The sequence below is a fragment of the Mesitornis unicolor genome, unplaced genomic scaffold (genome assembly GCF_000695765.1).
Source record: "Mesitornis unicolor isolate BGI_N332 unplaced genomic scaffold, ASM69576v1 scaffold32565, whole genome shotgun sequence".
Lineage (NCBI taxonomy): Eukaryota > Metazoa > Chordata > Aves > Mesitornithiformes > Mesitornithidae > Mesitornis > Mesitornis unicolor.
In genome coordinates, this window is record NW_010188153.1 from 33268 (window position 1) to 49723 (window position 16456).

Consider the following 16456-nt stretch of genomic DNA (forward strand, 5'->3'; position numbering starts at 1 on the left):
AAACAGTTCCCAGCAGGAGACACATTGTCAAGAGCTGTACAGGACTAATTATGTTACGCTGTGATGCTTTGACATCTAAAAGCTGTGATCTGCATCAGTCAAGAAAAGAAGTGCTGCAGCTCTCTTGGCAACTAACAGGTTTGCAGCTGCAGTGTGAATCACGCTGGAGAGCCTGATGGGGAATGGGTCTGGACAGACTCTCAGTAGTAGCTTTTATCACTAGTGCAGAATGAGATTTTTTTTAGAGTGAAGGCTCTTCCCAGCCTCATTTTAACTTGTGACTTCTCTGTGGGTGGTAGGCATTTTTGTGAGTTGAGCACCTTCTGCCAAACTGTCCAGAGACACCTGAGCTAACCTGAATGAATGAATTGGTCTGGCTAAAAACTCCTCTGAGTGTGTCTGTTGATGGAGGCAGACCACTCTGCTGCCTCAGCTGCAGTGCTGCTGTGCCTTGTACAAAATTAGCTTGGATACCTCTCCCCTGCACCGCTTAGTGCCATGTAGATATATCCTCTGTGAGTGCAGATACTGTGCCCACAAAACGTGTGACTTAACCTTGTCATAACTGCTGGGAAATTCTGTAGGAGAAGACAAAAATAATTCTTATTGAGCACCATTTTGGTGAAAACTGGTTTGCCCTTCTTTATCTGGAGCTGAGCTTTCTGCTTCTCTGATGCTGTTTTTGGTCAGGGACTTTAAGAACTTTACCCTGGTACTTAAATATCTACTGTGGTGCTCCCACTGGCCTTGCTAATGCGTGTAGGAGGAAACCAGTCTCCATAACTGTATATCATGGCATTTCTTGTACTCTCTTCTGAAATATTTAGTTCTGGCTACTATTGAAGACAACCATACTGACAGTGCTTTTTGTCTGGTCTCACTGCTTCTTTGTTCCTCCTGGCTAGCTGCCCCTTATCCCAAATGCTTGTGGTTGGCTGGTTGGTTAGTCTTGTCCTGTTTACAGTCCCGGCCTCTGGGTTACACAAGTCCTAGGAGATTTTTTTCACACTGGAGCAAGGCTTCTTGGCCAACCCCTGAGATTGCATTCTGGTCTGGAATGAATATGGGATAGCTAAACTGCTGGTCAAGAAAGTCCTGGTCTAGCTCAGCAACTGGGTGAGTTCCCTGAGTGTTCAGAAATCTGTGGACATTCTCAGAATTTGGGCTGTTTTGCCAGCTGGGTGCTGTGACTGCCCCACTGAATTTACCACCATGACAGTGTTAGCAATGAAGCAAAGGTACATAAGGTGCTGTGTTCATTCATTCCTTCTCCTCCATTTCCAGTTGCTTTCCAAGCCCATTTTTTTCCGCCAAAACTCAGAGCGGCGGAGTTTCAAGCTGCCAGACATACGGAAACTGAGCCGTGATGGGACTGGGTCACCATCCAAAATCAGCCCTCCCTCAACCCCCAGCAGTCCAGATGACACCTTCTTCTCCTTGGGAGACCCTCAGAATGGCAAGAGGAGAAGGAAGATTCCCAAGGTAAATCTAGGGCTTTCTCTCTTTTGCTTGGCTTCTTCCAGGCAGGAATGTGAGTATGAGAGAATGTTTTCTTGAGTTTCCACTGTGGCATCTCTGCAATATAGCTGTTGTCCTGGCCAAACTTTTGTTTGGTCCCTTTTCTGCCTGAAGGAGAAGGCGCACAAACATTGCAAGTTTTAAAGAGGTTGTTTTTCCATCTGAGATATCATGATTGTCAGGAGAGATAATAAGGAAAAAAAGCATTTTAGTTGTTGGATAAAAGTTGAAGTTTATCAGAGGGGGGAAAGACAATATTTTTGCAAAGAACTAACCTCATCATATTTTCTTCTTGCTTGACCAGTAGGACAGTTGGAAATAGTCTTTGTGTTGTGTTGGTGTTCCCTCCTGCCAACCTGTTGTTCTTTGCTAGGTCATGCATTGGCTGTTTCTCGGTTCAAGATAGGATATGATTGTAGGTGAACAATGAATATACTGACATTAGAGCAACAAAAGAAGCTGTCCGTAGTGATGAGTATTTTCTGGAGCAACATTTCATACTTCATATTTGGATACAGCATGAGTCCATTTCAATTTTATTTTCTTTCGGATCTAGCAGGAAGTATTCAGTATTCAGTCCAAATGAGGTTTGGCAGCAGTCTATCTACTGAATGTTTCAAAAACACAGTTATTAAAACACGGTTGCTTATCCCATTCTTTGCAGCACAAGCAGAGGCTACCAGGGACTGACCGTGGTGATTTTTTTTCTGAACCCACAGTTTTCATTTGGGGAAAAAGGGATATGTTTGTATGTCTTCTTTGTTTCCTGATCGCCAGGTCTGTGTTCATGTTTGCATATCTGATTTTAAATGCCTTCTCTGTGTACCTCAGCTTATCAGGAATAAGCCAAAGACTACATATGTCTAGGGTCTTCTTTCCCAGTAGACCTACACATCTGTGCATGTGCTCAAGCTCTACCAGTGTGTTCACACGTACTTTTATGTCAACTGAAAGGAAGATTACAAGTATATATATGTATAGATACATATTTTTATAATTACCGAGCAGTCTTGCAGAGCAAGCTCAGAACTGAGATTTACCATATCAGAGGCAAGATCAACCTGAGACTTGGGCTCGGTGGCTAGGTGGAGGCTGCACTTCCACATCAGGGCATCCTGCCTCTCACTTAAGTATTTGGATACAGAGTTCCCTGACCAAGTGAGTGATGGGCCTGTCTTACCTTGAGCTCTCAGGATACATGTGCAGGGATCCTAGACTTGCTGGAATAGATCTGAATGTTCTGGCCTTGTCCTGCTGCTCCTCCCAGGGACCTTGGCAAGGAGGCAGCTTTGCTCAAGGAGGCTTGGGAAGCCTGACATGGTCCTTCTGCAACTCCACTCCCCTTCAGATGTGGATAGGGAGACCAGAGGCATCAAATAAGCCACTAAGCCCAGCTGTGCCCAGCACTGAAATGTCCTCTCTCCTGGCCAGCTGGGAGGCCAGGGATTAAAGGATTTGCAAAGCAAACCACTAGTATAAAGTATGTCAGCATCATTGGCTCCCACCCATCTCAATTTCTTCAGCATTCCTTGTATGATATGTTTCCCCCATGCTTGGTGTGAAGCCTTTTCCAGCACATCCCACAGCAGATGTTAAAGGCATAAAGGCATTGAAGTTTGCTATCGTCCTTCAGCCAGTTTTCTGCTTTCAAACCTGCAGACCAGGGTAGGTTACCATAGGACCCTCTGGTGCTTCCTGGAGCAGGGACCCCACAGTATGGAGAGACCCAGGTGGGCACCATCAAGCTTGTATGGCCACACAGTGTGAAAGAGCATTAAGACCTGGCCTTTCATCAGGGCTTGTTACCTTGGGCTCCCCCCATGCCAGTGTGACCATAGTGCTTCTGTACCAGAGTGAACATGGCCATGGGCAGCACAGGGGGAGGTTGCTGTGCAAGGTAGATCCTGGTACTTGTCAGTTCTGGGCCATCAAGTGAAGAGTTTCATTACGGCCAGGGTTAGGAAGCAGAGCACTTTGCATGAAATTCTAACTTACTTCCTTGCCTGAGGAGGAAAATAACCTTGTTTATTTGTTTGTGTGTTTGCTGAGCAGCTTGTGTTGAAAATCAATGCCATTTATGAAGCAAGAAGGGGAAAGAAACGTGTCAAGAGACTATCGCAGTCTACAGAGAGCAATTCAGGGAAAGGTAAAGGAACTTTGAATCATCATCCGTCTAAGATTTTTTGAGCTCTTGTCTTAGAGTTTAGCTTGACTTAGTGATTTGTATGACTTTTTCCAGCACTTCTTCCAGTCCAGGGTGAGACTGATTTGGGGCTTCCACGCTTTCTTTTAGAAAGATAAAGGCTGTTCCTCTGCCCAAAAGACTTTCATTAAAATGGAACTCTTTTGTTTTTCTTGCTTCATTTTCATTCCATAGCTTTACATGATAACCTCACAGGTCAACCCCAAAAATGTCCCCCCTTTTTGATGTTTATTTCTGGATCAGGTTGGAAGCTTTGGAGAGGAATGTTCTGTCCAAAGAGTCTGATTTGTTGAGATCAAAATATTTGGTGGGAATGTGTCACTTTAGTGAACTGCCCAATGGAGGACACTAGATTTTGAAACAGTCTTGGTTCCTTCAGCATCCCAATAAACAAATAGCCTCAGTTGGGAATCAGGGTTTCTAGACTTGACTGTAGGGCCACCTCCATCATAGCAAGATTGAGACATTCAGCCTCCCACTGTCAACCAACAAGTACCCAGAAGTGTTCATGTACTTCAGAGCAGTTAAAAGAGAGTTTTAAACCTCTCATGTTTGTAAAACTTAAAATTACATCTTTCCAACACAGTATTTTTTTTCAAAACACCGATTTCCAGTGAAAGGTGACCACCAGCTCTATTTGTTTCCCACAGTTACTTGTTATTCTTTATCCTATTTTATATAGGACATAGACCCATGAAGTGGATGAGTGTGTTTATGTGAACCTTAAGGGGAAGCATCCCATATTTGTTTCTACATCATTTTTTATACCACTCTCTGAAGCATCTAAGGCATCATTGACATAACAGGCTACTGGACCATATAGACCTTGAGCCTGATTCAGTCTGACAATTGGGTTTTTTTTGTTTGTTTCCTTGTTTTTATCCCTTATTCCACAAACTACTTCATATTAATCACTATTTTGCCTTGGTGCCGTGCTTATACAGCCTTGGATAAAATACTGCTCTGGTGTTTTATTCTTTATGCAACTAGTTTGGCTGTGGAAAATTGATTTTGTTGTTTGGATTTGGTTTTTTTTTTTTATTATTCCCTGAATGGATGGGAAGATACCAAGGCTGGTAAGCTAAATTTATGTGGGTATGTGCACCCTGGAAAAGAACAAGGCCCTTGGGATCTGGATTGTCTTGCCCCTGCAGTTGCCAGGCTTGATCTTCTTGTGATGAACGTGATAAGAAACGCACGGTTATAAATAGGCTTTACTTACTTAATCTTCCCCTTTCTTTTTTCGTAGTTACAGATGAAAACAGTGAATCAGACAGTGATACTGAAGAGAAGCTGAAAGGTAAGGCAAACGTGTGAAGAGAGGAAATGGCTCATGATACACTCTGAGATCCTGGATCAAGATTTCTTCTCTGTTCTGCCTTTAGAGAAGGCACTCAGAACATAGTGCAAAAACAAAGATCTCAATACTGCAGAAGAAAATCCATGGGCAGAGGACGATAGGAGCCCAAAACAAACATCTGTTCCAATTCCATCAAAGCTCTTTGCACTGCCTTTCATGAAAGGGGGCTTGGACACTGACAGAGGCAGTATTGCATGGGACAGGGTGTTCGGAAAACCCACCACACATTTTCTAAGAGAGAAGACCCACCAGCCAGACTGGCTAGCTAGGAAAACTGCATTGCACTATATAATTTCTTGCTAGTTAAACTCTTCTGCATTGACTGAGTTGGGATAAAGCACTGCACTGCTTGCTTCACTTTGGTAGAGCTGTATGGGATACTGGTCTCCGTAATATCTTTCTGAAACCTTCTTGTACTGGTAATTAGCCCTGTGGCATGCTGGTGGCACTACAGTCTTTTAGGAATCTATATGGCAAATTCAAAGTCCTGGCAAAAGTTAGGATGCAAGATGGAGACTCCCTCAGATTCCAAAGTTTCCGGACAGGCACACCTGATCTGGGTAGCAGGTCAGTTCCCAAACTCAATAGACAGGCATCAGTAGCAGTTGGGCTCTGTGTCAACCACAGTGCATTGTGCATAGGAGTGCTCATCCTTACCCTCTTTCAGGTTCTTAAAACAGAAACCTCAGACTGGGTTCTCTTGTGAGCACAGCTTCCCACACAAGAGCTACTGTACGCTCTTGCTCTCCTCTGTGCTGGGAAATCTTTTATCTGTACTGCTGTGTTAGCAAGATCAAGCTAAAAATTGCTGCCACCGCCTACCTTCTGACAGATTCTTGGGCTAGCCTGAAGGCAGGGAGAGAGGGTTTGCACCCAGATTGCGCAGAAATTACATTCACAGCTGTCTTGAAACATGTTGTTGTGAAATGTAGTCCATGTTCAGATGTAGCTGAGAAAGACAGTGTAAATGTGGCCAGGAGGACTCAAACTCTTGTCTGTTACTGGTTGCCATAGTGAATCATGTCCATAATCCTGTGATTCTCTCTATCATCTGAATAAGTGCAGCCTGTAGAGGGAATGATGGTGTGAAGTCACCTCAAATCCAACAGCAGTGGACTCTGAACAGTGTATAGGTCCATACCTGGTTCTGTGTGGCTGTGCAAGTCTGTGTAACTGTGAACAGGAGCTCTGGCACTTGCTGTTTGCTCTGGCTCCACCTATATATTTTGCTTTATGCCTTGTGAACTGTCAACTTACCTATTTTTAAATAGAAAAGCAAGGTGATTTAGCAAATGTCTTTTATTTAGGACTTTAGTTTCTACGTTTTACTTAACAGACCAAACACACCAGCCAGTTACCTCTGCTTAGCAAGTCACTATACATCATCTGAGACACCGTAAATCATCAGAGCCATAAGTGCTGACCCTTGGGAAGAAAAAATGTTCAAAGGCAAACTCTGCCATGATGGCAGCGGTATGATCCTGGTATCTTTAGTGGGTTGTACAGAATATAAACAATGCAGAGCTTGAGCGAGCTTTTCGGAAGTGCTCAGCATTGCTGTGACACTGCTTCTTTTGAAGTCTCTGGTAAAACAGAAACCACTTCTGAAAGCTTTTGAAGAATTACAGCCTTAGAGCAAATAGCGTAATAGGTGATGAGAGAAAGGAGTCTAAGCCATCTTTCCAGGGTTTTAACTGCCCAGGGATTGTTACACTCTCTGATTTAAGAGGCACCTCAAGATTGCTCTAAATTATATTGCCTGGAATAGTCCATGAGTGGCACAGCTTTACCAGTCAAAAGGTCAAGAGTCTGTCCTAAAATATATACGATCTATCAGGAAGCCCTGTCTCCTAAGCAGACATCTTATGTATTTGGAGTTCCCACAGTATCCTTGTGGTGGTTGTTTCTGTCAAAATGTTGCATTGCCACCCACATTTGCAAAAGACACAGTTGTGAGAATGTGCTGTAGTCTCTGCTTGTAATTAATTCTTCCTTTCATTTGTAATAGGAGTAAGGGAGACAACATGGAGATTTAATTTGGGATGCAACTGTAAAACAAAGCAGAGAGGTGGTCTTAGGGAATCTCATCTGGTCTCTTCTCAGCAGGCAGCTTTTCATTACTTTCCATGCTGGAATGTTTATTGTCCCACAGCTCATGTGTGTTGCAGTTACAGCTTGCTTGGCAGTTTTTCTTGTTTTCCTATTGTCTTGCGTGAACATGGAGAAACATGGTCCTCAGAGATAAGACTTAAGCACAGGAAGGGCTGGTATGAGCTGACCTTTTTCCTTTGCACCTCTTTTCATGTTTTTTTATTGTTGGCCTCCAGCACAACCTGTGTTACTGAAGCTGGGAGTCCCCAGTGTTACTCAGTCAGTGGAACCCTGGCCTAACCCTAGTGCTGATCTCGTAAAACCATGGGAATTGCTATGCACAGCCTCCTCTGAACAAATGTGATCAATCACCTGAACGCTAGGATAAATGCCCAGACATTATCTGTTACACCATGTTCTTTATGGATCTCAGTTTGGGTTGTCTTCAGCTCTAAAAGCTATCCATGAAATCCTGCTGCTGTCAAAGCTCTTCAGGGTGATGGCACTCACAAGATTACATCCCATCTCTGTCGATATTTATACTGCTGCTTCCAAATGGTTCCCGTCTCTTACTCAGCCACTGACAAAGGAAATGCAGGGAGGTGATTTCAGATTTATCTGTAGGTCTCTGCAAAGCACTGTGGTGCTCTGCGCAGAGCTAGACAAAGTCACAATCTCTCATCTTCTTTTTCATAGCTCACAGCCAGCGCCTGGTGCATGTGAAATCTCGCCTGAAGCAAACCCCCCGGTACCAAACCTTGGAACGAGACTTGATCGAGTATCAAGAGAGGCAACTGTTTGAGTACTTTGTCGTGGTGTCACTGCACAAGAAGCAGGCAGGGGCTGCCTACGTCCCTGAGGTTACCCAGCAGTTCCCGCTGAAGGTGTGGTGCCTGTTGGGAAGGTCTGGTTGATGGGTCTTAGATTGCATGGTGCGCTTGCACACCTGGAGAAGCCACAGCTTCTCTGTTGACTGCACGTTGTATCAGTAACCCTGCTGCTGTGTCAGTGCGCAGTGAGACTGAAGGGCTGCAGTCACCCCCAGAGAATTGTCATGGTATTCCTCACTGTTGAAAGAGCAGCTGTTTCAGATCTTTTACTGCCCTTGGCTATGACTTTTATGTAGCTATTCCCTTTCTCCCTCTTTTCTCTTTAAGAGAAGGGATGCTTGTGAGAAGACGTGTTCTTAAAGGGAAGGCACAGCTTTCACCAATAGTCTTGCTTAAAACAGGGAACAATAAGTGGGAGAAACACAGAGCCAGTGTGACAACATGTGTGTAAGTGGGATGTAACCAGAGCTCCCCTCAGACTTCAGTTCCTTTGCCCCTTGCTGGAAGATGTGTCCCAGGTTGCAGGCACAGTATAGCAGGGGCAGGTGCTGCAGATGCAGGGCTTGGTGGAATTTGGGGCACAGAGTTCCTTTAAGATATCTAAAGATTAGGTGAGCCAGAATCGCAGAAATTTTAATATCTTCCAGGCAGAAGCTTAGCCTCTGTCATCACCTCTTCATTTGTCACAGGAAAAATATTTGAAGTCATTCCATCCCCACATGACTAATTAGAAACATTCCTTCTCTGTTCTGCTAGCTTGAGCGCTCCTTCAAATTCATGCGTGAGGCAGAAGATCAGTTGAAAGCTATTCCCCAGTTTTGTTTCCCTGATGCAAAAGACTGGGCCCCCATCCATCAGTTTGCCAGGTAAGTACTGTGCTTTGTATCCTGATTCAAGAGAAACAGATTTATATACCAAGCTAATTAAATATAAGAGTGTTATGGTAGAAAGATGGGTAGAACCCTGAGCAAGGTGTCTATTGGAAATGCAAAATGATGGAGCGTTTACTGGGTTTGTATGTCAGAGACTTTTACTGTGGGTGATGGGTATCTTGCTATTCTGGTTTCTCTTGCTGCAGTGAGACGTTCTCATTTGTCCTGACGGGGGAAGATGGAAGCAGGCGATTTGGATACTGTAGGAGGCTGCTGGTAATTATTCTGTTGGGTTTTTTTACTTTTCCTAGAGATGCAGCAGTCTGTGGGATTGGTGTTACTGGCACTCATTCTGGAAAGTGGAAAGCTGCTGCTCTTCTCTTCAGTGTGGAAAGAGCGAGCAGCAGCAGAGCAGATTTGCTCTCTTCTGTGCTGCTCAGTGCCAAACTCCTTCTTTGAGTACCATCCTCCACTCTAGGCATAGCTCTTTTTTCATCTTTTCCTTACACCAGGGCTTAATGTTATGACCATGGACTATTGTTTCACCACTAAGCCGAAGATGGGGCTTGCCACCCTTATGTTTAGATAGCTACTGAACAGTTGTCTAAACCTGTGCTAGTCCTGTAGGCTGAGTTGTCTGCGTGGAGCAATATGCCCTGTCATAGTCATTTGCCTTAGGAAGGTTGGGGTCATACTGTGGCTGTGCCCATTTCTTCCCACTATTTCTAACGTACCAAGGTTTGAGCCAGGCTTAAGGTACTGTCATCAGCAGCATGCTGTCATAGATCTGCCAGTTTCTGAGCCAGCCAGCAAGCTGCAGAACTAAGAGACCAGCCACTCTGTCTCCGCAGAAGTTACAGCTCTGACATTTTCTTGGTGTTTTTTGTGTGTGTATTTGTGTTTGTCTTGAAAGCCCAGTGGGAAAGGGAAGCGTCTCCCAGAAGTTTACTGCATTGTGAGTCGCCTTGGATGCTTCAATCTCTTCTCTAAGGTGAGGGGGGGAGAGAGAAGGAATTTGTGCTGTAGGCCAAGAGGGACCTCAAAGTGAGAGAAGAATGGGGATCAGGGAAGCTGATGGCTGAAGAAAGGTCCTGAAAATGTGTTGGCAAGGCAACTGCATGCTAATTCCAGAACCTAGCAAAAACACAGTTAAAAAGAACACTAGATTATCAGCTGTTGCCTTGTTCCTTCAGCAGAGCACAAGCACTGAGAGATTAAAAGGTGGAGATCTGACTCCCAGGGGTGGTGAGGAGTTTGCAAATTGTAAGTTTTTCATGGACCTCGCCAGAGCTGGGTTTCTCTTGCTGAAGGAAATTAAGGATTTTCAATTACACCTTCTATCTTCTTCCTTATGATTCAAGACTCTGTGCCAATGCTGGGTTAAGAAAAGAACATAGATGCTGGTGCGCTTTATTCCTGGCGTTACCTCCCTCCTCCTGATTTACACATTTTTGTGTCTTCATGCTTTTATTTCAGATCTTGGATGAGGTCGAGAAGAGACGGGGCATTTCCCCTGCCTTGGTGCAGCCTCTCATGAGGAGTGTCATGGAGGCACCTTTCCCAGCTTTGGGCCGGACCATTACGGTCAAGAACTTCTTGCCGGGCTCAGGAACAGAGGTAAAGGCACCCCCCTAGAGACAGGGAGACTTAGGCCAGCAACTGGTGCAGGACTGGCAACTGAAAGTTGCAACTGTGGCATAGCACTGGGAAGTTTTTAGGACAAATTGTCTGGCAACTGTGTGAGGAAGCTAGGGAAGAAAACAGGGGATGGGAGGGGATGGTATGGAGACTTCAGTGACCTCAGGAAAAAAAGGGAAATCATGGTAAAAATGAATGTAAGGACACAGAGCGAAACAGGGCATTGGCCTTGAGACCAAGGGACACAGACTGACAGGCTCCATGCTGCACATCACCGTGGATCTGCTCAAGGCCTTATATGCTTAACTTCCTGAAGACAGGATTCATAGCATGTGCTCCAGCATCCTTCGTACAGAGCCACTGGTCATGTGGGACAGGGCACAGGGTTCTGGACAAAAAAATACCTGAAACCACACAAGAGCAATGCTGCAGCCTATCAAAATGGCATTTTCACAGCATGGAGGTGAGAGTACGTGTTCCATCTCCCATAATGTGGTGTGAGGACAGTGAGAGGGTTTTAAGAGTGCAGAGCTTTTGGGGGTAGCACTGAAGGACTGTGGGAATGTGGAGAGAGCCATACTGAGCATAGTCTTGTTGGGCATGGTATGCTTTGAACATGAGAGAGAGGAAAGTGAGCGAGAGATTGTGTCTGAGGGCTTTCAGTGTAGCACTACATGACAACATATTCCTCAACCAAACTGAAAACAGTCCAAACTACATGAAATTACTGCAGAACACATGCGTAGCACATTAAAAATCAACACTCAGTGAGTAGAGTCCCAGGGGCGTGCTGTCAGGCTGTGAGAAAGTTTTGGCTGTTTTTTTTGTAAGATTCTTAATGTTCATTACTTACCTGGTTGATGGCATAAACCCTGTGTTGACACAATGGGTAGGTGACAGCATTGGGATGGGTTGCAGGCACTTTGGAGGCTAAGGGATTAAAATTCAAAATGACCTTGCTAAATTGAAGGTTTGGTCTGAAATTCAGTATGGACAAGATATTGACAATGGACAAAATGATATGGACAAAATGCTGGGAAGAAGAAAAGAATAGTCTAACACAACATGGAAGTAATGGAGTGAGCAGCAGTATTTCAGAAAAGGATCTGGTGGTATAGTGGGCCATAAAGTGAGAAGCAGTAACAACATGGTGTTATTTAGACAAACTCCTGCATTGTGAAAGAAAGTGGAGGGCTGAATAATAAATAAAAGCAATTTTTTTTGTTTTCCAGCATAAGTGAAAATTTATTTAGGTTGTCATTTTCAAAAAAATGCAGACACTAGGAGAAACCCCCAGTAGAGTAGTTCCACTTACTAAGTGGTTCAGAAAATATGGGCAAAGCTTGAGAAAATTGTTTGCTTAATATAGAAAACAAAGGACAAAGAAGGACACGTAACAGTAGCCTTACAATATAGGAGAGGTTTCCTGCAGAGAGGAAGGTGACCAGTTGCTCTGAGTGTATACTGAGTAAGAGAACAAGTAGTTGAAGTAATTTGCCACTGAGATGTTTCAGCTGCAGGCTTGGTGTTGGTCAGGGTAGTTCAGAACTAGAGTAATTTTCTGGTGAGATTTATGAACTATAAATCTGTGTTGGAGGCTTTCAAGAACTATTTAGGTACGTTGCTGTCTAAGATAAGGAGTGTGAAGTGCTGAGGTGCTGTGACAGGAATTATTTAAGTAGATATGAACAAAGGAAAATGCCCACAGGCTGCTCTTTTCTGTAACTGATAGAAAAAATTTACAGTTGGGAGGTTAGGCATCCAGATTCTTGCAGTAAAAAAAATAAATTAATTGTAACTGTAAAAATAAGAGTGCAGATTTGAAAGGCTCCATGCCATTTTGCTGCTTGAATGCCAGAAAGGCTGGAAACCGCTCCTAGTTGGACACAGACTAGTTTTCCTCCTTATGAAGAGCTCCTTGTCCTCAGTCCAGTGGGAAGAACTTGTGGTTGCTCTCATGCTGTGCCCACTGGACTCGTCTCTGGATTGTCTTCATCTGTAAGAAGGATTTGTGGGAGGTCTTTGGAAAGGCTGTGTTTGAAGGCTTCACACTGTGCAGTGTTGGCCAGCGCAGGCTTGTTAGCTGTGAAAATATCTGTTGGCTCCTTGTTTGCCACCGTAAGGGTGGACAGAGATTGCTGACCTGTGGTCCTTTTCTCTCCAACAGGTCATTGAGCTGCGGCGGCCTCTTGACTCCAGGCTTGAGCACGTTGATTTTGAGTCCTTGTTCATGTCCCTCAGCGTGCGGCACCTGAGCAGAGTCTTTGCCTCCCTGCTTCTGGAAAGGAGGGTGATCTTCATCGCAGACAAGCTCAGGTACCCTCTTTCATTTCCTTAAACAAAATGCTGCCAAGGAAGTGAGGCTGAGAAGACCACAGTGTCTGATCTCTCTGATTTGTTCTTTTTTCTTCTCTGCTCTTCTCCAACTTTGTATCTGATGTGGATAGGGCCGTACAACCAGGAGTGAGGTACTCAGCCCATGCACCATAATTTTGCTTTGCAGCTTGCAAAAAGTGTGCTGCTTCTCGTTCCCAAGGAGAACCAAATTCCCTTTCCTCCAGATGGTTTCAGAGCAGATCCCTGGTGCTAAGGAAGCAAAATCCTTCCTTTTGCTCCATGATGCTGCAGTGTTCCCCACTGAGCTGTGCTGGAGTTTCCAGGGATCAAGCGTCCGGCAGAGATAACTGTCCCTTCTGGATTGTTCCCTGATGGCACAAAATCTTCTTAAATCTTAAGCTTGTGTTTATAATACTGGTTCCTGAAGACTTTTTTCTTGTGGGGTATTAAAGGATGCAGTGAGGTAAAATGAGAGAGAGGACTTCCCCCCACTTCTGTTTTGAATCTGCTCAACTTGATTTTTAATTTTTTTTTTGTTTTGTTTGCTCTCTCAATTTATGAAAATGGGCCCAGGTTTCTTTAAGATCCTGTGCAGCTGGTGGCTGGCAGCTCTCCAGCCCATGAAGCACTTGAGGATTTGGGGAGAGGAGCTCGCCAAGGCTGGAGAAAGAAAAGCTGCCTGGATGAGTAATGACACTTCGGAGCACGCTCAGGTTTCAGGAGCGTACGGTGCCCCTAAGCTGTCTGTTTTCACAACTTCCAGCCAGCGGGCTGCAGCTCTGGGACCCAGCGCTGGGGCAAAGAATGGGGAGGCCCCTTCTGCAGAAAAGCGAAGGGGAAAAATCATCCTGTGGGGATAAGGGGCTTTTTGTGGGCAGTCTCATCACAGGAATAGGAAGGTGGAGAGAGGGAAGGTGTAGCATCCAGGCAGTTCTGGCTGATTGCAGTTTTTGCCAGCTGCCTTGGGTCAGAGAGGAGGAGATTTGCCTCTATAATCACTGGTACATTATATATGTAGATATTTAGTATTCTGGATACTTAAGCTGCATGTTTCTTGTAGACCATTCGGACCGGCATTGAAAATGAGAGAATGCATCCAAATGCTGTATTTCTACATAGCATATAAGATTTATGTGATAATTTATGATCACAGGCTTTGTTTTCAAAAGTTTTTCTCCTCCTCCATAGGACAAATTTTATACTCTGAGAATATCAGTTGAGGACACAGATGACATTGTAGTCTCTATGTGAAGGCTGGGTGGTAAGAGCAAGTGGTAGGGAACTTTTTTTTAAAGGCATCACTTTAGAATGAACCTTCATTCACCAGATCTTTATATGACAGCACACCACCATGTATTCTGAGCATGATACGTGTTACAGAATATCTCTACTTCATAGCACTTCAATGGGTTTTGGTGGGTTTTTTACCCTGTATCTTTTGTCAGTACATCCAGGGTCCTTAGGAAAGAGTCCTGCTGCCCAGGCCTCAAAAGAAATGGCAGAGAGCAGTAGAATCATAGGGTTTAGACTCAATAAATGTACCATAAGCAGCTTTCTTCTGTGAAAAAAAAGAATTGTCTTGTTTTAAAGATCCAGGGTCTGTTAGGCTACAGGACTCAGGTTCAAATATTTACTGTAGATTTGCCAGCTTTCTACAAGACTTTTAATATTTGATGTTTCTGATAAGACCTTGCCCTGAGCAATTTCAGGAGAGTCTTTTCCTGTAACAGAATATGAAGTATCTCTGGCTCATGAAACTTGAAAATTACCCCAAAGGACTGTGAAGCCTTGAAAAACAGAGAACAAATAAAATAACCCTCAAAATTAAGTAAACTATTGTATTTTAATCCAATCCAGTGGCTTGAGTGCACTGGGTTGGTGAGCCTTTCATAAGGTCAGCAGTCTCTTCTACTTGTTGGTGGGAATTCCATGTTTTGAAAGCTGGTGGTTTTTTGTCCAAATGATACATTTCCTGGAACAGGAACACATTGAACTCAATGATTACTGAATAGGAGTTACTTCAGGGGTGAAAATGCCAATTTCAGAGGAAAGAAAAGAAAACACTTTTTGGCAATAGCTTAAGAGAAGAAAAAAAAAACGATAAAAGCAGCTGTTGGAAACTGCTCAGAGGTTAGGAATGTTAGAAATAATCCAGCTGAGATGGATTAACAGGGAGAGTGCAGGTGACATGGTGAAAGATGCATAATAAATTACATTTATGATTCATCTTTGCAGTTCTTCATGTGGGCACTATCAGTGACTGTCTGTATGTGTGTATAAAGGTGTTTTGGGGTGTGAGCGACAGAAAATGATGTGTGCAATTTATTTATATCTTTTAATTGCTGTAAAATCAGTCTGTGGGAAAAGAAAGCTGAAAGGTCTCTTGCCAAATACTGTGTGAACTGTGAAATGTTTTCAAGTCGAGCCAAAAAATGCATCTAACAAGTGTACTGCAAGTGAAATACTTTGTCTTTTCCATCTTTAGAACGAACATTGAGTGTTTTTAAAAACTTGTCAATCCAAAGCTTGGCAGCGGAAAAGGAAAGAATTTGGTTTATTAGTTTTTGGGTGTGGGGTTGTTGGGTTTTTTTCTTTCCTCTGTCTCTATGGAAACTGGAGTATACATTGCCTTGCAAGCCATGAAAATGACTTTGTTAAAACTATGTCGGTCTGTGCAGTCTTCCCTAGTTTTTGTTGGCTTCTGCTGTGTAAACTTTGGTCCTGGAGCAGTGGAGGCCGTGGCACTGGTGAGGTGCTGCAACACGAGAGCTGCTTTTGTTTCCAAGTGACACTGCCTGGCACGCAGCTTCAGGCACTGCAGACCAACCTTTTAGAAGGAATCTTCTAAATAGAAGTGGCCTAAATTCACAAGGTACCCTGGGCTGGGCAGTTTGTACTGGCCTGAGGGGAAAGATGTGTTAAATTCAGAGGGCTTTTTAAATTGGGGAGTTTTACACAGGCTTAAAATCAAGGCACCCTTTTTCCAGGTCTCCTCAAAAGCCTATAGTGGATCTGACCAGCTCAAGCAATTGCCTCCGTCCCTGCCAGAAACCACAGCTGTGTCAACAACACACAGCGGTCACTGTTATCAAAGGCAGATCTGAAAGAATTAGAGTAGACACTTTAAATGTGGTCATCCTCAGCAAAAGGTAATTAATCATCAAAAAGAAGCCTTTTCCGTGTGCTGCAAAAACAGCCTGATCTGGGACTGTGAATCCCAGCCTCCCAGATCGCTCCTTTTTGTGTTGTGGTTAGGGAGGAGAAACCTAAGGTTGAAGTTTGGACGTCAGATGATAGCATTGTTCCTTCAGAGCATCTTAACGCTCCCTTCTGCACCTTCACTAGCCTGCCACGTCGGTGGGAGGCGGTAACGGTCCCCACAGCTGCTGGGACCTGGCATCGTCCTGGCAGGGTTTGCAGCGAAGTCACGGGGCAAAGTTTGGAAGTCCCGTGCCTGTTAAATGTTGTAAGCCAGATCTGTGATCTATCATAAGTGAATCCAGATGTGAGGCAGTGTCAGAAATCCTAAGGTGTTTGTCAAATTAATCCTACTGTAGCAGAGCTTATAAAAACGGGGGGGGGGGGGGGGGGGGGGGAAAAAACCAAG

At 44.2% G+C, this 16456-nt stretch overlaps 1 protein-coding gene across 1 annotated transcript in view; it reads left to right on the forward strand.

Annotated features, from left to right (window-relative positions):
* The window catches only part of DENND2A (DENN/MADD domain containing 2A), a 35217-nt gene that overhangs the window by 8977 nt on the left and 9784 nt on the right, over window positions 1-16456 (forward strand). Inside the window, exons 5-13 of the mRNA XM_010185674.1 lie at window positions 1285-1482; window positions 3571-3664; window positions 4971-5021; window positions 7869-8056; window positions 8759-8868; window positions 9081-9150; window positions 9788-9865; window positions 10351-10491; window positions 12680-12828. Of these exons, the coding sequence (XP_010183976.1) occupies window positions 1285-1482; window positions 3571-3664; window positions 4971-5021; window positions 7869-8056; window positions 8759-8868; window positions 9081-9150; window positions 9788-9865; window positions 10351-10491; window positions 12680-12828 (1079 nt within the window). The remainder of the gene's footprint in view (window positions 1-1284; window positions 1483-3570; window positions 3665-4970; window positions 5022-7868; window positions 8057-8758; window positions 8869-9080; window positions 9151-9787; window positions 9866-10350; window positions 10492-12679; window positions 12829-16456) is intronic.